General features: G+C 36.9%; 1 protein-coding gene across 8 annotated transcripts in view; it reads right to left on the bottom strand.

Moving 5' to 3' along the window:
* The window catches only part of PCCA (propionyl-CoA carboxylase subunit alpha), a 416,711-nt gene that overhangs the window by 280,593 nt on the left and 111,377 nt on the right, over positions 1-24,741 (bottom strand). For all 8 annotated transcript variants that reach the window (XR_011528233.1, XM_070579174.1, XM_070579175.1 and 5 more), the window contains exon 7: positions 5,962-6,093. Coding sequence is in view for 6 of the 8 variants with exons in the window: in XM_070579174.1 (XP_070435275.1) it covers positions 5,962-6,093 (132 nt within the window). In the remaining 2 variants the exon portion in view is untranslated. The remainder of the gene's footprint in view (positions 1-5,961; positions 6,094-24,741) is intronic.

Below are 24,741 nucleotides of genomic sequence, written 5' to 3'. Positions count from 1 at the left end.
TATTCCTTTTTCTCCATCCTATGCTCCTCCCCTGCCCTACTCTTCCTCTGACCTGCTCCCCTTTTCTTCTGGCTGTCCGGAAACCCTCAAAGCAATACCACTTTTTAAAATTAAGCCCCTGTCAGAACAGGGCAAGATGCTATGGCTGAATTAAAGCCTTAGTCTCATTATGAACTGAGAGGCATTACCAAAGACTTTCCAAAGCCTACACAAGATAGAGATTTACAGAGAAATTGAGAATATTCTAGGAATGTATAATTTAGGGTCTCCAGATTTATATCAATCGGTTCATATTGCCAGTTAGAACCTCAGATGGAAAATATTGGATTAAAGGGGAGAATAAGAAGACCCTAAGAGTGACTTTAGATCCCTAATCACATAGGAAATCAGAGAGGTTTAGAAAAGCTATAAATGATGGACAATGTCCTTGGAAGGCTACCATCAAAATCCTTCCTGTGAAAATGGGTTGGATCTAATCCAGATGTGCCAGTAAAGAAAGGATAAGTCCACTGGAGACTTCAGAGATGGGCTCTCTAACACCTGTAGGCATCATTCAGGAGGAGATCCTGAAACAGTTGTGACCCCAGCTCTTTCCTTACTTTCTGTGAGCAGCCTTAAGGCCACAAATAGAAATTTTATAAACAAGCAAAAAGTGGATGGGAAATAGTCACATTGTCAGATCTTCAATTCCATACTATACATTTCAAAAGAGCCTGAAAAAAGAAGCAGAATAAGACCCAGAATAAACTGATGGCCTTACAGATAAAACTAGAAGCTCCCACTCCAGAAATTAAATACTGGTCTTTTGTTAAAGACACCTGCAGATATTATAAACAGAAATGACAATGGACAAACAATTGTTCTGTATTAGCCAAGAAAAAGGAGGAAAAAATATATAATCGGCAATGTCCCAACAGTGAATCAAGTACTCATTTTCCATTTTATCCATCAACTCAAAAGGAGAAATCTCACTAATTATTAATTATTGATACAGGTAGTACACTATTAACCTTAAATCCTGCTGTCGCTACACAAGCTCTCTCTCAGAGTCAACAAACTACTCAATAATGGGTATCTCTAAAACTTTTCACATTTCCCATGTCCCATCCCACAGCTGTCACCTTTGGACCTTTATTCAAGGAATATTTCTCTTCCTATGGGACACTGACTTCATAAGAAAGATTCCACAGTACAAACAGAATTTCCACATCAAATGCTCTCCTGATGACCCCTTCCTTGAACTCCTGAGAACTCTGCTATTCATCATCAAGCCAGAATTAACTTAGACTCTGACACATCCTTTGTGACCAAATGAAGCCCAAATTGAAGACTTAAGAAGGCCAGATTTTTTGTCAGAAAAAAGTTAAAATTATACTGGCAGAAGTATTGGCGCTGAACAGATCAAGGTTCATAACGACCCATTCAAACCACTACCCAAACCTGCACAACTCTCTAAAATGAGACAGTAAAGAAGGACTAAAACCCAACAGTTGACAGCCTAATAAAGAAAAGAGTCATCATACTTTGCTCAGGGTCTTCAAGGCTGCAATCAAGATGTGGGCCAGACTGCATCTTCATTTGGAGGCTCAACTGGGGACAAATCTGCTGCCAAGCTCATTCAGGTGATTGGCAGAATTTATTTCCTTGTGGCTGTATGATTGACTGCTCCACCATTTTGCCAGCTCTCGAGGGAGGTTACCCTCACCTTACCTTAGAAGCTGCCTGGAGTTCGCTGTCATGTGCGTTTCCTCAATATTGCTGTTTACTTCATCAAGCCAACAACTAGAATCTTGTTTTCTGGACGGTTAAGATGGAATCTTACAATCCTCAAAAAGTTAAACATAGAATAGACCTAGCAATTCCACTCCTGGGTATATAACCAAAAGAACTTAAAATAGGTATTCAAACAAAGACATGTACACAAATATTTATAGCAGCACTATTCATAATCGCCAAAAGATGGAAATAATTCAAATGTCCATCAACTGATGAAGCATTTTTTTAAAAAGTGGTATATTCATACTATGGAATATTATTCAGCCTTAAAAGGGAATGAAATACTGATACATGCTACAGTGTGGATCCTACATTCTGCTTAGTTTACTGTTAAAGCTATCTAAAGTCCTTATTTGCATATACTTGTAGTTATAGAATTTCTAAATTTTTTTATAGATTCAAATTCTCTGGTGAAATTCTTTATACGTTTATCTATCTCACTCACATTTTCTTCTAATTTCTTTAACATATTAATCATAGTTATTTCACAGTCCTTATCAGCCTACTCCAATATCTAGAGCATACGTGTTCCTTTCTCTTGATGTGTCTAATAAATATGTACTAAATGACAGAAAATGTGTACACAACAGTTATATGTGTAGAATTTATCTCCTAGAACGTTATTCATCCAACAAGTATTTAGTGAGCACTGACTATGTGCCAAGTACCATATGCAAGTGATGTAGTAATAAACAGCACAGTCCCTGCCAGCAATGAGCTTACAATTCAATGCAATAAGTAAACATTTAACCCATCATTAACATGGCTAAAAGGCCCTATAAAATCTGAGCTCCTCACTATACGTCTTACCTCTATTACCTCATCTCTGACCACTGTCTCCCTTGATCACTCCAATCACGTGATTCCTTGCTATTTGTTCACCGTCGGACACACTTCAACCCTAACACCTCTGCACTAGTTCTTCTTTCTGCTTTGCTCTTCTCCCTGATATCCACATGACTTTGCTCTGTCACCCCTTCAGATGGCATGCTAAACCTATTTTAAACTGTGACCAGACCCTGCCTTCCAATATTCTCATTCCCCATTCCCTGTCTTATGTTTCACCATAGCATGTACTATCCATCTTATTATTTGTTTATTGTCTGTCTCCTTCTTCTATAGAGTAAGCTCCATGAGGGCAGAAATTTTTTTTTTTTTGGTCTGTTTTGTTCACTACTATATCCACAGCACTTCAAACAATGTGGGACAAATAGTATGCACTTGTTAAATATTCACTGAAGAACGAATGACTGAATGACTTAAAATGTGATGGGTCAAGTGCAGGCTAAGGGAAAATACAGCAGAGGGCCTAATCTAATCTCGACAGTCAAGGAAAGCTTCTGTGAGGAATGTATGTTTAAGCCAACACCTAAACAATGAGTAGGAGACAATAAAGAAGGAAGACCACAGCAGAATCAACACAGATTTGACAGAATCAAGCATAGAAGTTTCAAAAACTAAAATGTCATACACGAATGGTGCACACGGAACAAAGGGTAAACTGGCACAATATCAGTTGGAAGAGAGAAACAAAGGCAGCTATTTAAAGGATTGAAACACGGCATACTACCAAATCTGAGTCTTGGAAAGATCACTCAAACTGTGTGTCAAAAATTGGACGGGACAAAGATGGGCTACAAGGAAACCAAGTAACAGGTTGATGAGGTAACCCAGATTAGATAATGGTAGCTGGAACGTGGTGTTAGCATGAGGAAAGAAAGCAGTAAATGAATCTGAAAGACATTTAAGCTAATTCTCTGTAACAGTATTTACCAAGAACAACCCAAAGTTTCTAGGCTGAGAAACTTGCTATGTGGAAAAATGTCACCATCTTATCAGGCAGGAAAGAATGAAGCATGAGAAGTTTAGAGCAGGAGTCAGCAAACTTATTGTTTTTTCTTTTCCTTTTTTTTTTTTTTTTGAGGAAGATTAGCCCAAGCTAACTACTGCTGATCCTCCTCTTTTTGCTGAGGAAGACTGGCCCTGAGCTAACATCCATGCCCATCTTCCTCTACTTTATACGTGGGCTTTTGCCAAGCGGTGCCATGTCTGCACCCAGGATCCAAACCGGCGAACCCCGGGCCGCTGAGAAGCAGAACATGCGAACTTAACTGCTGAGCCACCAGGGTGGCCCCAACAAACTTTTTCTTCATGGGCCAGGTAGTAAATATTTTAGGCTTTGTGGGCTATGTGGTCTCTGTCACAATTACTCAACTCTGCCAGTGTAGTGGAAAAGCCTACACAGACAATATGTAAATAAATGAGCATGGCTATGTTCCAAAAAAACTTTATTTACAAAAACAGGTATGCATGGAGCTATAGTCTGCCGATCCCTGGTTAGAGAGAAAATGATGAGTTCAGCTTTTGACTTGTTACTTTCAAGGTGCCTCAGGGGCATCAAGTAAAGCTGTTTAAGAAGTCATTGGATGTGCAGTTCTGAGGTTCAAAAGAGATATGTAAGACAAATATATAGGTTTCAGATTTGTCAGAAAAGGTGGTTAACTGAAGTCATGAAAATAAGTAAGATTGCCTGGCAAGAGTTTGTACAATAAGAGAAAATGTCCTACGCAGAACCCAGAATAAAAACCAACATTTAAGGAAGAAAAACAGGAAGAACAGTCAGCATGAAAACTAAGAAGGAGATTCAAACAAACCAAAAACACAAATACAAAAACAACAGCAAAACTAGAACTGAGTTATGTGTCAGAAGAAAATATTTCGAGAAGGAAAAAGTGACCAAGTGCTTCTAAGAAAGACTTGAATGCTTGTAAGACATCAAGATAAGATCAGGACCGAAAAGTATATATTTGATTTAGTGAAAGAAAGAGATTGCTGGTAGATTTTGAAAGAGAAATTTCAGTAGAAATGAGGAAAGAAGCCAGATTGCAGAAGATTAAAGATTAAGTGAAAACTGTGGAAATGAAAACGAGTGAAGACAATTCTTCTAAGATATTTGGCTGTGAAAGGGAAGAGAGAAATCAGTTGGCAGCTGTGGACTGATAAGGGGTTATCGTGCTCTATGAAGAGGAGGAACACATATTTCTTTCTACTAAACTGGAGGCGCCTTTATGTGAAGGATCTTGGGTAACCTGTTTATCACCACATCGTTCCCACCCAGCCAAGGGATCAGGACATTTGTTGGGTGACTAAGTATTTTTATAGCAACGGTAATGGAAGGGAGATAAAGACAAGGAGAGTTCTAAGACACAGAAGAAAGAAAAGACAATCAGTGAAGACTGTAGTACATGAAGGCTATAACGGATACATCCAGAACATAAGAGGAAGAACTGGCTTACAGAAGATGGGGAGCACCTCTCTTCCTTGTAACAAGAGAGAAGAAAAAAATGGATGAATACAGATTAATGTAAATATGGGCAAGAAGCTGAGGATATTTATTAACCAGAGGCCAAGCTTGCTAACTAACCTGTAATGTGTGAAATGATCCTGCGCAATGAAGAACTGTCCATCCCAAAAAGTAGTAATAAGAAACACTGAGATGAAGAGTTCTTGCAGACTAACTCAAGTCACAAGGTTAAAGTCTACACAGGGACTCTCTTCTAATGAGAAAAAGTGAATATTTTTTCCCGGACGGTACGGAACCACATACTCTAATTTCTGCATTTCTTTCTTAGAAGCCTTCAGGTGCAGAAACCACTTGCTAGTTGAGGAGCTGATGCCTAGGATCTATAGTAATCCACAGCTATGCTACTTTCCACTAGAAATATGATTACAGTTTACATTTTACGTAACCGAACAGAAACTCACTGTAAAGATACAAAGAGAATCTCACAATGTTTCAAACATTTAATATACACCACCATTAAATGAAATCTGGAGCTCTAATGACACAGTTTTTAATCACTAAGATTTTTCCTTTGAAAGTCTGAGTCATACTGATTCATTAAATACAATGCTCAAGTGGCTTCTTTTTTTTCTTTTTTTCTGCTTTATCGCCCCAAGTCCCCCCTGGTACACAGTTGTATATCTTAGTTGTAGGTATCAAGTGGTTTCTTGCTCTTTTTAACTTATGCCATTTAAAATAATCCAAGTATAAACAACACTGATTTTTTTACACCTACAAATATATATTTTAAAAAGCAATAATTGCATTTTATCTTACACTCTTGACAAAATGTTTGACTTGAGGGCATGTACCATAAAGATTAGAGTGAAACAGTTCCTCACCTTGACTACTCCATCAAAGCCAGGGATTGTGTTAACTTTTGCTTTCTTAGCTAATAATTTGCTTTCAATCTTGTCACCCATGGCTTGAATAGCATGTGTGTCAGGTCCAATGAAAATGACATCTTCCTCTGCCTGTGGAGAAATACAAGTAGAAATTTATAACAAAAACACTGCGATGCTTGATATGGAGTTACTAGTTTATAAAAAGAAAAACCCATATGTATATTTACTAATTATTCACATACTAAAAACAACTCAAAAGTAAGCATTTAAGCCAAAACATTAAAATATATAATACTGTATTGCATATAGTACATGTGTACATAAATACATGAGACAAAGAAAAATAATTGAAAGTAACGAAGAACTCCTGCTTGATATTAACAGTATACTTTGGAAAAGCAACTTCTGTGCTGTTATATATAATAGCCTATCATCCAATCTAAACAGTAAGTTCACCCTTAAAATGCTTTATAAATCTTTGTATTTGCAATACTCTGCAGAGGAGTGCCTAGTTCAACACAAATATCTTTTTATTGAATACCAACTCTGTGCCAGTCTTTGAGCTAAATGTAGGGGATAATATGGATAAAAACCAGAGGATATCAACTAACTCCACAGAACGTGAACAGATCACCAATACCCCAGAGAAATAGAAAAAATAAAGCACAGAATGTTTACATCCTTGTGACTACAAGAGATGAGTCAAGGATACAGTGGAAATTTACCAGGTAGAGTACGGTTTCAATAAAAACTGCTCTGTATAAATCACATTTAGTTCCCCAGCTATGGATCCACCTCTCTGTGTTTACGTCTTATAATAAAATGCTAATGAAGTACATAATAATTAGGAACAGAACAAAATACGATGCAGTGAGCACCACCATAGGGCATGGTCTAGAGAGGTAATAGATGAGCTTGCTGAGATAAAGAATAAGGTCATTAGGTAAAGAATTCAGGCTAAATATAAAGAAAGGGGAAAAAAAAGGTCTGTATGCTGGGCATCATCAGAGTAAGGTGCCTAACTGTTGATTCTCCCATGACCTTTGGTCAGGGTTGGTCTAAAGAATAAATCATGTATTTATATATCACTTTGATGTCACATATCCTATCTATTGGCACTGCTGCCTGAAAGGACTCTTGACTTGAAAAAGGAGTTTCATTCTCCTAATAAGAATATTATCCAGAGTAACTAGAGCAGCGTGTTGCTTGGATTGCTCTCTCAGCCATTACAGCCCAAGAGGATTAAACTCACCCAGACCAGAAGTAGAACAGGGAATCAACAAAAGGAGTATATCAAGAGATAAATATTTGGGACATGAGATGGTCATTTCACTTTGCACATGCTGAGTTGAGATGTGCAAAGTGCTGAGTTGACTGTGGAATAGTCAAGCGCCTATGTTCAGGAGGCAGATATAGAGGTCTGGAGGTTATAAGACAAGTCCGGGCTGAGGTATGGATTTCTAAAGGCATCAAGTATAGGAGGGAATTAAAAGTTATAGATGAAATCATTCAGAGAAAATGTATGGAAAAGCCAATGCTTTTAAACTCAGGATGTACTCTTTCCCTCCTGCCCAAAAGCAAGGCAGATGAAAAGAGAATTTAGATTCTGAGTCTAAAACCTCCTTTTCTTTGTGTGACAATGGGGATAATAACTACCTTGCAAGTTTGACTGAAGGACTGAATAAAATAATAATGTGAAACACAAAGCTGAGTGCCACAACTGTTAGCTCTCGTCCCCTATCCAAAAGACCTGATAAAAAGAGAACACTAGGATAATAAGACAGCTAGACGGGGCCAGTCCTGTAGCCGAGTGGTTGGGTTCGCACGTTCTGCTTTGGAGGCCCAGGGTTCGCCAGTTCAGATCCTGGGCATGGACCTGCACCCACTCATCAAGCCATGCTGAGGCAGCATCCCATGTAGGGGAACTGGAGGGACTTACAACTAGGATATACAACTATGTACTGGGGCTCTGGAGAGGAAAAAAAAAAAATAAGACAGCTAGGTCCGTAGGACCCAATATACATTATAGGAATTCAAACATCTACAATTATCAGTGTTAGAAGTGGCAGCATGCTAGATAAGAAACCTCTTCAGGCATAATGCATGATCATAAAATACCTCTCCACCAAATGTATGTACGTAGTTTTAATAGTAGAACCTTATTTTCTTAAAAAAAGAAAAATCTTATGTGAAGCCCACAAAATGTAAAACATATGAAAAGTGGAGCTGCTCTGTAAGAGGGAAAAGGGTGGTAGGCCTGTATCTCCACATACTCTATGTCTCCAGATGGATAAACTACTGATTTTAGACCATAATACTAACCACATTCCTTTCTCTTTATCCCGAACCTACAACCCACTAAACATTAAGTAAAGTCAAGAAGAAACAATCATGTTTCAACTATCAACTGTCTTTCCATATTCTCATTTTACTTGCTAAGATGGAGGAATTTTTATTATAAATGCTGTTTTAAATACCACTATGCCAGGCAGATGTAATCAAGCAATCAGAATACCCACACAGACAAAGAGTTGAAGAAATAACATAAATGAGAACACCCAAAATACATTATGATTATACAGTAAAACTTCTGATTAACAAGACCCCAACAACCAGGAACCACTGATTAACCACATTTTTCTCATGCATTCTAATTTGAGGAAAATTACTCATGTCAAAATGCAAAATTACCAAGAAAAAAGCTCACATCAAGTGTTCAGTGACTATTCTTTGTCCCATCCAACACAAAAGAAAAATAACCAGCAGTAAGCTGGGTAACTACTCAAACGGATGTTTCAATAACTAACTTCCTTTTATCTATATATTTCGGTAGTACTTCTTGGGTTAGCCTTTAAATGTAATTAAAGCAAAATAAGAAAGCAGTATCCTAGCTCCTGACTCCCATAATTCTTTGACCAAAAAAAGCCAGGATGAGGTCAGAGTAAGACCATATGGTAACTGCAAAGGGATAGAACATGTTTCAAAGTCCTGAGTTCCTGACCGGAGTCATTTGTGTAATTTGGAACTTAAGGCCAGAATTTATCCACCAGTAACTTTTCGATACTCTTCTGTTAACCCTGTATCTTTTGTTATCCATCTAATTATCCATTTTCCTTAATTACTAGTAAGTCTTTTTGACATGCCACAGCAGTAAAATTCACTTCAAAAAATGTGCTCTTTAAGGTCCTTTTAAATTTACCATGAATGATAAACATGCAACCTGAATGCAGATAAATGTTTTATGGTCATGAAAAAAGTGGGCATTTTTCATCATCACTGGAAAATACTTTAATAGTGATACATAGGAAAGAAACTACCAAAAGTTGAAATCACTGCTCTAAGATTCCTTTCATATTCTAAATTCTGTGATTTTATGGTTCTAGTCAACTTTTGATACAAAAAATGGGAAGAAGGGTTGGGTCTGAGCAATATGTTAGGGAAACAAGGAGATTTAACTTACAATATGCTTTATGTTGGAAACGAAGGACAGAAATAATTCTCATCTGTACCAACTGTACCAATTAAAAGGTATGATACATAATTCATTCTTAGAAATACCATGACAGTTAGTAAACTGCTATACTATAAATTCAAAATGTTAAAAAATATATACACTTTAGGCTCACCAAGAATTACTACTTGGACATCTGTAAAACCAGAGTCAGACAGGAGAAACAGCCATAGAAAAACGGCTGAACTGCCCAAAAGACCCAGATTCTGGACTTTAATATATTCCATGCTAAAGGAAAGGAGTTTCTGGTACAAAAGGCCAGTTCCAGGACTGGTGCAAGGAAGTTAGCACATGAGACAAATTGAGTCAGTAAGAAAGCTTGCAAAAATTAATACAGTTATCTCAAAAGTTCAGAGTAGCAGATAGAAAGGGCTACCCACTGAATACGGTGATGACAATATGAGCATCTAAAATGATAATAAGGAGTGGCCAGCCCAGTGGGGTGGTGGTGAAGTTCACACACTTTGCTTCAGCAGCCCAGGGTTTACGGGTTTGGATCCTGGGCGCAGACCTACACACTGCTCATCAAAACAGAAGAAGACTGGCACAGATGTTAGCTCAGGGACCATCTTTCTCAAGCAAAAACAGGAAGACTGGCAACAGATGTTATCTCAGGGCCAATCTTCCTCACAATAAAAAATAATGATAATAACAATAAGGAGAGTATAAGGTTAGTCCATCTTTTAAAGACCTCAGAATAAACCTTTTCTTGTTATCTTTGTTCAAGTATTTAAACTTCTTGGACATGTATCACTAATTTTAAAAAATACATAGCTCTTTAAAAAACAATATAGAGGAAAACTAATTTCACACATAAAACTAAGCAAAATAAAAATATCAAGGTAAAATCCCATACTACGTTTTTATAAGAAAATTAGTACTAAAATAACATCCACGCAGGGGGAGAAACCACAAGAGAAAGACATGCCAACACAACACATCAAAACTGTTACCTGCTGTTTCAAAACAAGCTGAAAGACATTTTAAAATGATCGAAAATATGAAATAGCATAAATCAGAATTAGAAATGAGGTGATAGCACCTAGGACAGAATTACAAATAAAAAAGAAAATCATTTCAGAAATGAGGGCTAAACTAGAGGGAACATAAGTGGGAATAAACAGATAATGCATTACACGAAATAAAAGGGAAAGGAGGAAATTCCTAAAAATTTAAATATCAATAAGAATAAGGACTTTTTTTAAAACGCAAGAGAAAATAACAAATACTGAAGATAAACAAAGAACATCCAACATATGAATAAGAAGAGTCTTTGAGGAAATCTAAAGAAAAAGAATACTAAAACCTATAACTCAAGAAAAGCTCCTAAAATAAAAATTTAAAATATATATCAAAAGAACAAACTACAGCAAACCTGAGAAATTCAACCCAGAGTAACCAACACCATAATACATTCTAGCAATGTTACTTAACACAAAGAAAAAAAATTGGGGGAAAAAATGTGACTTATACAAAAGAGAAGTTTAAATTATCACCAGACTTTGACAGCAGTAATTCATGCCAAAAGAAATGGAGTACTGTAGTCCACTGAATAAGATATTCAAGAAAAGAAAGTATGAGCCAAGGATTTTCAATCCAACAAAACTGACTTCCAAGTACAAAGGGAAGAGAAAATGTAACAACCAGCAAGAATCCATGACTTCTTTCTGAGGAATCTAACAGAACAGGGATTTGTAAACTACAGTCTGTGGGCCAAATCTGACCTGATATCCATCCCTGTACAGTCCAGAATATACAAATGGATTTTACATTTTTAATTGTTTGGGAAAAAAATTTAAGAATACTACACCATGACACACGAAACTTACATGGTACTGAAAGACAATTTTATTGGAAGTCAGCCATGCTCATTAGTTTACATGTTGTATGGCTGCTTTCTCACCACCAGGATAGGACTTGCGACAGATCATATGGCCTACAAAGCCAAAAATACTTACTATCTGGACCTTTACGGAAAAAGTTTGCCCACTCCTGTACTAGAGAATGAGCTTCAGGAAACCAAAATGACTGAAGAGATAAACATAAAGGCGGGGGGGGGGGGGGGGGGGGTGTTACTTGTAGAAGTAAAACTAAATGAAGGCTAAGTTAGAGAGTACAGCATATAACAGCTATATTTTCTGACAATACAGAAATAGTATAACTACTTTTAAAAGTGGAGGAAGAATAGGGAAATGATGTACAAAAACTTTTTAAACGTCTTCAGCAGTAATCATACTGTTATTATTATTATTATACTGAGATTGCTGTGTGTGTACTACTGGGCAAGACAAATAACTATGAGGTATTCTAATTCTATCATTTCCCCTATCCCTGAGAGTCAGAATTCTAAATACAGAAGAATGCAGATACAGAGGCAACAAAGAAGAAACTAAGTAAAAGTTCTACAACCTTGAATTTTAATTGAAACTATCACTATGAACACAGGAAGCATTTTATTTCACATAAAATATAGACTATATTTAATTATAATTTGATATTGTGTTATATACACTAGATATTATAAAATGTTATATTTTTATAAAAAATGTTATTATAAATGTTATATTATTATAAAAAATGTTATATTTTATTAATTTAGCATGTTTATTACCTAATATCTATATATTTAATTTGTTATACACACACACACACATACATACACACTCTGTTTGGGGCTGGGGTTAGCATTATATCTAAATACACTTATATATTAAATATATCCACATTATATATTCTATTAATAAAATGGTTAATATAACACATATTATATGTAATAAACATATATAACATAAAACAAATGTTAGAAACCTGTCCATATATATATTTTATTTCCTAGTCCCGTAAACTAAAAAAGTTCTAAAAACAATGACCATCAGTAGCAATAACCACGCCTGGCACCCAGACTGTGATCTCCAAATACCATTAAAAGAAACCAAGGTATCTTGAAAAGTCTGACTAAAGATCTGGAGCAGGAAATGTAAAACATGAGCCTAGAATATCTTGTCAGACCAGAGAGCAAGGAAGCCGTAAAAGATTATGAGGGTCAAGTTAAAAAAGGCTCAGGAGCCAACTTAGGTCCCACTGGCCAAAGACAGACAACTTGAGCTTCATTAATAATTCCAACAGATTTAAACCCACAAAAGATGTTTAAATCTACGACTTCGTAACAATATTTTTAAAAAGAACTGGTTAACTTTTAAGGATAAGAAACCTATTCATCACCTCAAAAACTAGTAAATAAAGGTAAATAATTATATATCTACCTTGCTTTTCCTATATGAATTGTATCACTAAGTAACCGAACAGTAAATGAGAATTCTCTTTATAAACATATTCCAATTAATTAATGAAAAAGATATTAGAATTAAAATATCACCATTTTGCAATTCAGTGAAGTACTAGATACAGGCAGTAAGCAATGAAGGCTGCTTAGACCTCCAATAGTGCTAATAAGACATTACTTGCCTCCTACAGTCTTGGCCAAAGGGAGCAAAACCTAAGTCTGATCCTATCTCTGAATCTAGGTGCCAATTTGTAGGAAAAGCAAGAATGGAAGAAAATATTGAACTGCACCATGATTATGCAATCAGCTAAGCCAAGACTGAGGGAAACTCTACAGATCAAATGGCCCAAGGTTCTTCAACAGATAAATTGTAAAGATAAAAAGGTATGCAAGGAGAGCTTACGGAGTAAGAGAAATTTAGTAGACATTAAAGTTAAAAATAAACAGGCAAAACAAATCATAGTGTCTAGAGATGCACATTTGGATAGTAAAATTATTTTAAAATGCAAGAAAATGATTAGTATACAAGCCAAAGTAATGAGTACATATAGGGAGAGATCAGAGGTTAGGACTGAGATGGGTCCCATGGACAGGTCTTCCAGGATTCAGGGCAAATATCTAATGTTTATACCTATGTAATGATTACAAGATTAATCATCTTAATTAAGGCACATATTTGTTATGTGTAGTTTTTCTATATCTGTTTTTTATTTTACAATAAAAATTTTGAAAACAATTTCAGAGTAGCCAGCAGCACGTAGGAGTGAAACCATCACCTGGGCCAGGAGTAGCTGCAGCGGTACCCATCACCAGTAAGGTGTTTCTCAGGTCAGTGAGCTGACCTCTTTCAGAGCCTTTTTCTCTTTAAAAAAAAATGAAAAAGATAGGTTCTCATGTTTGGCTCAGATGCTGCAGTAGACAATAATTTTGTACGAAGTGAAACACAGTGAAATGGTAACAACTACTGCCACCATAGGTTAAATGTGGAAACAGTAAAGTACAAAAACATCAGCTTCACGGCTTGGCCACCACCACCACCAGGACAGGAGCCAGCTTCTGAAGCATCACTACTTCCAAAACACTCAAATTTTGCTCTCTGTATGAGACCCAAGAACAGCTCATTAGGATGGCGGCAGAAGGGTTGATCAGGGATTTCGTCTTACTTGTGTTTGCAAAGAAAAAGGATCTTCCCCATGCCATGAATGCTGCTGCTAAGCTGGGACTGCATTCTCTGACCAAGAGAAACCGGCACTTCAGGCCATCTGTGCCAGCAGTGGAGGAGGGCTGTGTAATAGGCTGGATTCCTGTTCAACCAGTCATGAAACCAGAAGTCAAAGGGGAGAGGTGGTCCTCCTCCCACACTCCTCCCTCCCCTTTCACTACCTCCACTTAACTAGCCTGTGGCAAACTGTGCTCACTCTGTACTGAGTGCCAGAAGTTATATTTCACTATGCTTTTGGTTATAGTCTAATAGACTATGTTGTAAATGTCACAGAGGAAACCTGAAAACAGATTTCTTATTTAATATAAATAGTTTTTGTTTCCACTAAAGCCACTTCTGGTACTCCTATGTAGTATTACTCAGCCTATTGTTTAGTTAAAAACAAACAAACAACTCAGTTTTAACACCAGGAAGAATTTTAGGCAAGCTGGCACTTGGGCTCCAAAGAGTTACACTGCAAAAGAGGGCGGCTTCTCCTCCCAGCTTAAGAGATACATGTTGAAATCTATTTTGGTGGTTAGTTTTTACCCTGAACTCAGTGTACTTTTGAAAATAATCATTAAAAACAAAAGATAAGGAGAACATTTAAACACACAGATGAGAGAAACATCCCCAGTGTAGTTTTTGTGGTAAGGAGTAAATACCAGTCACCTGGGTCTTTACCCCAAGACTGGGTACAAGGTATGGATGAACAGTTCCATCATTACTCAACATTCTGCTGGAGGCCCCAGGCTGTGCGGTGTGCAGAGCATGAAGAGAGGAGACTAGAATATGAATCCTAATTCATTTTCCCCAGTATTGGCTGTGGGACATCAATAAAGGGAGGAGCAGAATGACCTAGAAGAAGGTGCCATCAGCCACCAACTCCCTACATTTACAGAGCAATTTTCTTTAAGTGCTAGTCAGCTCGTTGTAAATTAAGAACCCAATTTATGTGACTCATTAAGATAAGAACATTAAGGAATTTGACCGCTATGGGGAATGGGTGGTAGAGGGAGCAAAGGTTCTATTTTAAAATTCTAAATATAAACTTATAAACCAACACAGCTCTTTAATTTGTTTGGGATGCTAATTGCAAGATCATTTGAAATCTGATGACATACAAACTGTATTTAACTTAAGTCACTGTGTATACTGTGACTCAGTTTAGCCAAAGGAAATCATGACTTACTCTTTCGGTATTAGCGGTATCTGGATTTCATTCAGTGTAATGTATACTTTGTATTAAGTGTCCACTTGGCACAATGCACTCAAGTAATATTATTACTTCCAGATGACAGTCATGTACAATATTTAGTTAGAGAAACAGGGTAAAGGTAACTTTCTCCACCACAACAATTGGCAGAAGTCAGGTTTTCTAGTTAAGGGATATAGTTAAATATAAAACCTTGTTTTTCACGCATAGGAAGTGAACAAACATTACAGCAATATAACACTTTATTTCTAATATTTAGCAGTGACATGATTTCCATTTCTATTTTTCAGCTATTACTAAGTCAGAAAATTGTTAAATCTCTTTTATTAAATGTTTTGGGTTTTTGACAAAGGTACTTAGAGCTAAGAAGAAGTTTCTGGTACTTACTAATTTAACAAAAACCATTTAAACAAAAAAACTATAAATCTCTGAATATCTTTGTACTTTTGGGGTAAGCTTTTCAAGCTTATGGGAAAAATAATTTATTTTTTAAAATCCTAGTTACTATACTCAATATTAATTTTGGAAATGTTCTTTCCATTCTAGAAGACTAAGATGAAAGTTTGTCAGCGATTGCCACTTCTCTTTGTGCATATCTGATGTCTTCTTTTCATTTCCCTGTAATCAGCACTGATATCTATTTCCAGAGTCTAGCTGATCGTAAAGAAGAAACAGGCTGGGCGGGTAAGCTTCAACATTCTACGCTCTTTGTGAAGATCAGGATACTAAAAAGAGATGAGTTAACATAAACTTGAGTGGGCTGTTAACCTTTTTTTTCTTCGGGAAATGTAGATGTAATAACATTTCCAGCTGAAAGACTCATTCTAGGTTCCTAATGTTTAAGAATGCAAATGAAGTATTCGGTCTTTTCCGTGCCTGGCAGTGTTATGTGAGAAAACAGAAAGAGGTTTCTAGGATTAGTTCCACAGATTTCCTTTTTCATGTAAAATCTCAGACTGGTCGCACTGGCAAGAATCAAAGAAAAGCAATATAGAAGATACTCAGAGAAAATCAATCCAATAACTTCTTTAGCAGTAACACTGAGAAAACTAGAGTGAACTAAAAAGTCAGGCTTTGGGATGAATGTTAGCCTCCCTTCTTTAAAGAAATTCTAGTTTTTAATATTAGAACTTTTAAGGCTCTGGGCCAGCAGCGCAGTGGTTAAGTTCACATGCTCTACTTTGGCAGCCCGGGTTCACAGATTCAGATCCTGGCCATGGACACACACCACTTGTTGGCAGCCATGCTGTGGCAGCAACCCACATATAAAACAGAGGAAGACTGGCACAGATGTTAGTTCAGGGACAATCTTCCTCAAGCAAAAGGAAGACGACTGGCAACAGATGTTGGCTCAGGGCCAATCTTCCTCACCACAAAAAACAAAAACATCAGCACAATACTGATAATCAGTTAAACAACACTAAATTTCCTTAGATGAAATTGTTAAATACTACTCAGCCATGTGGCATTTTCAAGAAGTTTATTTTTGCTTTATATTATGAAAGTGATAATAGTTTAATTAAAGATGCAAGACCAAATTTTACAGTTTTTCTTTTAGATGTATCTTTTAAGAGGACAAGGTAAGAAGCTTCACATTTAAATCTGGTATGCACTGCTAAGGTTCTCCTTCTGTAAACTGGTCATAGGAATTATTTAGTTATGACACTATAATTCCCCTTTCTTGCGCTTCATATAAATTACTTTTATTTTATATCCCTATAATTTGGATACTAAAAATGAGTTGCTTTCATTTCTCCCTGATCCAATTATTTTTATTGTTTCATGAAGAGTAAAATTAACTGGTACTTTTGGGTTGCAAAATAATATTTTTCCAGTTCAATTTTGTAATATACTTTATAATAACTATGAATTTAGATGAGAAATTTTACAGTTAAGTAAAAAAAATTAAGATTTAATAATACTTCAAAGTAGCATGAGAGGATGTTAATGTAGACGCCTCATGACTTGCCTCCTGTTCATTTCTCACAGTCCCTTAGTGTTTACTGAACTGCCGCTAGTGAATAAGAATAGCAAGCTGGTAAAGTGATGAAAGGCTAGAGATCTTTTATGTAGTCTAAGTACTGGATATTAAATTTAATTTTTAAACTTTTTAAATTGCCCTGGGATAGTATCTGAATTACGTATTTTCTATTTCCTTTAAAAATATTTATGAACTTCTTTAAAATTTACTACAAGTAAAAGTTCTTCCACACTCCTTGCTTAATTTACTGTTTTCTGGAACACATCAAGTTTTGGATACCACCGTTAAACGGAAATAAGAGTCATATGGTTTGAATAAAAGCATGCTCTACCTATAGTTGGGATAGTCTTTTTTGTTAGCACATTTAATTGCTGTGCTCTAATACAGCCTACATTATAAAGCTTATTTCAAATACTGAATGGAATGCTAAAAAAGCAGAGATCAAGATTTCCAATTAATTGCCTTGAGCATCTGAATAATTCCTCCCACTCCTACTCAGTACCAGTCTAACCCACCAACCTGCTACTTTCACTCTTCATTTTGGTTATTAACAAGGATGCAATGAAGTAAAAGTGACAAGAACATGTAGCAGAACAACCCAAGTAGATTAGTTTATCTCTAGGTGGAAAGATTCTTTTTCAGTTTAAAGAAAGGAAAAGAGCAAGGAAAGTAATACTACTAACAATAACAACAAATTTATCTACTTACTTATTTAGCATAGTTTACAAGGCACTGTAGTAAGGCTTACTTTATTCTAAAAACCATTTTATAGATAAACATTTCAGTCATCAGGTTCTAGTTTGTTTACAAAGCTAGCAAGTCTTTAATTTATTCTAGAATTACACAGTAATATCTTACATTGTATAACATTTCATAGTTTTAAAAGGCGTTTCTACATCATTTTTTTCCTAAAAAAAAAAGAAAATAGGCCTAAGAAACCAGCAGGACATAAATAATCACCTCTACTTAACATGTCAGTAAAATGAGGATCTGAGAGATGCAATCAATTGCTCACAGTCACTAAACAAGTAAAGTAACAGAGATAAGACTAAAACCCAAACCAGTGTTTTTATCTATGACTCTGCTGGCTTCTCATGCCCATTTCACATGCTTGTGAATAGGTTCCGGTGGCCAGTGCTTATTCACCAAGCCAAAGACCATGTGCTGACTCCTGGGAGGACACGATCAGATACCAGGTTTGCCTGACACAGCCCCAGGACACACCAGTTACCCAGCATCCCATCTGATTAGCACCCCTTTCCACTTTCAGAAGCACGCTGGTTTGAACAAACCTGGTTTCTGCACACAAAGTAGTTTACAGTCTAGTAGAAAAAGAAACACATACCAAACAAAAACAACACATGATAGAGAGCAGTAAATGCACTAAAAGAGGTAAAAAATCAGGCATTTAACTGTGAACTGAGTCCAACGGGGGAATTCAGGGAGGCTTCACAAAAAGGGCAGCACTTCAGAGAAAAAAACAACAAGGATTTGGAAAAGTAGCATGGGAAAACAAACATTCAACTATACAGGAAAACACTTCTCTCCCTGGTGTGTAAAAGGTCCTATGATCGTCAGAGAATATGGTGAGGCTACACACAATCAGTGCTCATCCAAAAGGGTCTCCTCGCTTTCTCTTAAATTTACAACAACCAGATCTCAACTGTATACTTCTTCAGTATCCTATTTAACACTTAAAGCCATGCATTCATTCTACAAATACCTGCCAAGCACCCACAATGCGTCAGGCTCTGTGCTAAGTCTAGGGATACAATGATGGACACGACAGATGTATCACTGCCCTCTCTTAGGTGACAAACCAACTAGGAAGACGCAATACAACAAGCAATTAACATGACAATAAAGGATGAGTACCGTGATAGAGCAAGTATAGAGTACACTGGGAAACAAACAATGGTAACTGAAATAAAGCAAACATGATGGAAACTTCAAGCTGACATAAGGTTATTATACGTGAAGTACAATATTTCAATCAATTGCATCAATGATAACACAAAGGGATTCTTTGCAAGATAAAAATTTTCTGCCCTTTGCCTCAGAGATTTCCTCCCTTCAGTTCATATTAAATACTGCTACGATTTTAACATGCTCAGATCACCTGATATTTGTCTTTCTCAGAAAGTCCAACCAGGGCATTCCTAACCTTCTACACAAACGACACTTGTGAATGAAATCTTTCCTCACCGAAGTCATGCCTTGACGAGGGAAAACACTGACATTGTATACAAGAGACTAAGCTTCACTTTTTATCAACTACCAGTAAGCATAAACATTAATCTCAGCAAAATGATATTCTTAAAATGTTTACCAACCAATGTGACTCCCTTCCAACGTACGCCATCCCCACCCTTACCCTTACACAGTCTTTTGAAGTTTTGAAGTTATGACTGACACCACCTATACCCCCCTCACCTCCCACGCTTTCTTTTAATCATACAAAACAACTGTCAGGCAGGGTTTTTAATTATATTTTTTATGAAAGAAAAGCAGTAACTAGAAGCAGGAGAGTCTAATGGTTAAGAACAGGGGCAGTAAAGCCTGCCTGAACTCCAGTTCCACCATAAACTACCTGGTTAGCCTTGGACAAGTTTCTTAATCACTCTGTGCCTCAGTTTCTGATCTGTGAGGTTTAAATGAAATAATCTATGAAACCCACCTAGGACAGAGGAGACCTACAGCAAGCTGCTACACAAATGTGAAGGAATGCAGAAGTCCAGTTACACAGCTGTTGGCTGGTGAGGACTCCCTGCTCGCCCTCCTGCGTGCAGATGTTTAATGCATTCCAGAAGCCTTGTTCCTGAGACAGTATTACTGCTGTGGGCCCCTTAGCCACAACTAAATCAGACCCTTCCTAAAGAAGCTAAACCTACCTTTTCCCTACCCCTTTCACCTCTTCCTCTCAACTGGCTCCTTTCTCTCAGCCTCAGACCCTGCTTGCATGCATACTTGCTCGTCCTTCCATCACGCGGCTACAGAAGAGGCAAGCACCCTTTCAAAACAGAGCAAGACACTGTTCTCAAGGAAGGAAAGATGGTGCACGTACAACATTATAATACCCACCACAATACAGCAGCCAGGCATCGTCTGGTACAGAAATTACAGAGAGAGCAAGTACAGACAGTGTTGCAAGACAGACAGAAATGAAATTATCATGACTGCCAGTTCGAGGAATGACAGCTCTACAAACAATGGTAAGCCCCTGAAGAATTCTGCAACACATACTTCAGGAAGATCAGTTTGGCAGCCATATTGAGATGACTACAAGGAGGAAAGACTGAGAAAAGACTACTGGTCCAGGTGAAAAGTAATAAATGAGGAAGTAATATGGCCTGGTGGTGCAGCGGTTAAGTTCACACATTCCGCTTCTCGGCAGCCTGGAGTTTGCTGGTTCGGATCCCAGGTATGGACATGGCACTGCTTGGCAAAAGCCATGCTGTGGTAGGCATCCCACGTATAAAGTAGAGGAAGATGGGCACGGATGTTAGCTCAGGGCCAGTCTTCCTCAGCAAAAAGAGAAGGATTGGTAGTAATTAGCTCAGGGCTAATCCTCCTCAAAAAAAAAAAAAGCACTGGGAAATTAGTGGAGAGAAAGCAATGAGAAAAGCTGCAGTAATACTAATAGTAGACCTGGCAATGGCCTTAGGGAGAATGAATAAATTAGGAAGTACAAAGGAGGGGAGGAGTCAAAGATGACTATAAGGTTTGCAGACCCTAAAACTTAATTGAAACAGGGAAGCAAAAGCAAGTTTAGTTACAAGGATAAGCTTCATTTTGCACATACGTGACTTGAGGCAGGAGAGGCAGGGGAGGGGTTCTACTGGAGACATTCTTACATGGACCCGGAAATGTCTTCAATAAAGCAGACACCAACCAATAATACAGTAATACTCCCTTATCCACAGTTTCAGCTACCCGCAGTCAACCTCGATCCTAAAATATTAAATGGAAAATTCTAAAAATAAACAATTCATAAGTTTTAAATTGCTTGCTGTTCTGAGTAGCATGATAAAATCTCTTGCCGTCATGCTCAGTCCCACCCTGCATGTGAATCCTCTCTCTGTCCAGCAGATCCACGCTGTACACACTACCTGGCCATTAGTCACTTAGTAGCCATCTTGATTATCAGATTGACTGTCGCAGCATCACAGTGCTTGTGTCCAAGTAACTCTTATTTTACTTAATAATGGCCCCAAAACACAAGAGTAGTGATACTGACAATTTGGATATGCCAAAGGGAAGCTGTAGAGTGCTTCCTTTAAGTGAAAAGGTAAAAGTTCTCAACTTAATAAGAAAAAAATGGTATGCTGAGGTTGCTAAGATCTACAGTAACTTTTATTAGAGTATACTGTTATACTCATTCTATTTCATTATTAGTTATTGCTGTTAATCTATTAATGTGTCTAATTTATAAGTTAAACTTTATCATAGGTACATATGTATAGAAAAAAACAGACTATATATAGGGTTCAGTTCAGGCATCCACTGGAGGTCTTGCAATGTATCCCCCTCGGACAGGAGGGAGACTACTGTAAATACAATTTCTTTTGATAAACTACTCTGCACTTGAAATCTTTCAAAGCTGATGATATCACATTCACCTGTATAATCACTACCGTCCTGTGCTGTGAACTACTTCTGACGGATTTTAAATAGTTTACTCATGTTATTATTACCTTAAATACTTCACTTCCAAAACAAAAAGGGTGTTTTGGAGTATTATTGTTTATGCTATAAATCTCTGTGTTTAGAATGCCCTTTTTGAATTTTTGGCTCTCATATCCACACTGGAAGTTGAATAGAAAGAATATTAGAAGTCAGGAGAACATACACAGCAATCAAAGATGAAATCCATGATCTGGGATGACATGCCAAGGCATTTTCCCCATACACTGAGGCCTACCCACCATACCAATCAGAAAACAGTCTTCTGATGATATAAATTAATCAGCCATGAGGAATTTTCAAATATCACAAGAGGAGGCTTGACTCTAGTTAAGACCTACCAGGAAATAATGGCCAACACCTTGTGAAATACAACGAATTTTAAATATATTCTTCTATCTTCTTTAGGTTACCTATAACAAAGCCCTCAAGAGATTAGTCCTTTTCTAATATGGTTGTCCAATCTAGCAAAGAATTTTCAAATTAACAATATGTAAATTGATTTCAGGGCTTCTTGTGATGAGAAGAGAGCACAGATGATGTTAGGTTAAAAAGGTATAACTTTGTAGGTTTAAAATAAGAACCTTACAGTAACATGAAACAATGAAAAATTATAATCATTGTTGGCACTACTAAATGGTCAAGATACATCTGCAAAACAATAGTTTTAAACTTACTCAACTGTAAATTTCTAAATAAAATAGAAAAAAAGTTCTTTAAAATCATTTAAGTCTCTATCACAACAACTTGGGATGATGTCATAGGTCATCCAGAGATTACATACAATATATCATCGCTACCTTGTGGTCAGCACCTTGAAAATGAACACAGTGAAAACAGCCCTGGTGGTCGAGTGGTTAAGATTTAGCGCTGTCACCCCCATGGCTCAGAATTTGTTTCCTGGTCAGAGAACCACGCCACCTTGGACATCCTGCTGTGGCAGCTGCGTGTTGCTGTGATGCTGAAAGCTATGCCACCAGTATTTCAAATACCAGCAGGGTCATCCATGGTGGACAGGTTTCAGCAGAGCTTCCAAACTAAGACAGACTAGGAAGAAGGACGTGACAACTCACTTCTGAAAAAACTGACCATGAAAATCCTATGACTAGCAGTGGAGCAGTGTCTGATACAGCGCCAGAAGCTGAGAGGATGGCATAAAAAGACTAGGCAGGGTTCCGCTCTGTTGTACACAGGATCACTAGGAGTCAGAATCACCTTGATGGCACTAACAATAAAAAATCAGCCCTAAATGCTGTATTTGCCTAAAAACCTCTTTTAGCATTTATTTCACAGATCCCATTTGACTTTTACTTCAAGAATTCCTTCTTCCCATGTTAGTCTCAACACAAAAAGATGTAATTCTGATTCCTTCTTATGTGTTTACCCTCTTCCTCCAACTTTTTCATCACAGAGGATCATACCTAATCCATAAACTTAAACATTAACAATCAACAGGTATTAATGCATTAAACACCCACACAATGGGGTATTTTTAAATCTCTGTGCTTCAACTCTGCCAAATCCTGCGCCACTATATTTGGGGTTGGGAGAGTGAATCCTTTGCTTCTTTCTTCTAGGGCATAATTCAAATCTTTTGGGAAAACTAGAAATTTTATAAATCTAATCCAACATTAATAAGTACATAAGCTAATATATTTTACATATACTTTATTAATGGGACTAATTCTCAATTATCCACGGAAAATTTTTAATTCTGAAAATAATTTCTCCACACATTTCTGAATTCATCATCTCAATTGACATGCACTAGAGAAAATGTAAATCTAATGTTATTGCATATCATCACTAGGTCCTACACATTTTAATTATACAACTAATTCCCAGATTACTTGTCTATTACTCCTATTTTTTATTTTCCACACTACTATACACTCCAACTGATCAGCATAAATAACTGTACCATGTGCTTTTTTTATTCATGTCACCCAAAGTCTCTTTTTAGAGGCCATAACTACATGTGTACTTACAAACAAAATAGTGAAATGTGTATTAGATTAAATATATCTGTGCAGATATGTAGCTGTTTCAGATACGATACTCAGACCAAAGTAGTCGATTTCTGTCCAACTAAAACGGAATATTTTAAATAGTTAAAAAAATTAAAAACTGAATATTTCATGACACGTTAAAAATTAAAATTATAAAATTTCTAAATTATAAAATTCTAATTTTAGTGTTCATAAATAAAGTTTCATTGGAATACAGCCATACTCATTCATTTACCTATAGTCTAGGGCTGTTTTCATGCTAGAACTGCAGAGTTATGTAGTTACAACTAAGTTGAATAGCTGTGACAGTATGGCCTGCAAAGTCTAAAATATTTATTATCTGGCCCTTTAGAGAAGAAGTTTGCCAAATGCTGGCCTATATGAGAAGGGGGTTTAAAATTCTAGTCACTATAAGCATGAGCAACAGCTGAATAGCCATCTTGCAGAGATGACTTAGAAGTGATTTCTGTATTTATAAACATCTGCCTACTTAAGAGAGAATTTAGGGGATCAAATCTGTCCCATGAATGGCCCAAAAATACAGCTAGACAATCCACCTCTTATTCAATTATTTGCTCATTAAGCAAATATATATATGAGCCAGATAATGTTCTGAGGAAACAGTAATGATCAAAAGAGAAAAAAAAAACCTCTTGTGGTGGTGTAGGTTACATTCCAGTGGGAGAGAAAGACAAACTAAATAAATAAAATATAAAGCAGGCAGCACTGAGTATTTCAGAGAAAAATAAACTAGGAAATGGGAATTGAGAGTATGAGGTGGTAGGAGAATGGTAACTTGCCAGTGTAATTTGGATAGCCAGGGTAGGCTTCTTTGATAAAATGATTTGGAGTAACGGCCTAAAGAAGGTGTATCTGGAGATACAGTGTTCTAG

The sequence above is a fragment of the Equus przewalskii genome, chromosome 16 (genome assembly GCF_037783145.1).
Source record: "Equus przewalskii isolate Varuska chromosome 16, EquPr2, whole genome shotgun sequence".
Classification (NCBI taxonomy): domain Eukaryota; kingdom Metazoa; phylum Chordata; class Mammalia; order Perissodactyla; family Equidae; genus Equus; species Equus przewalskii.
Note: the sequence above shows the minus strand (reverse complement) of the source record. Positions and strands in the feature narration are given on the sequence as shown.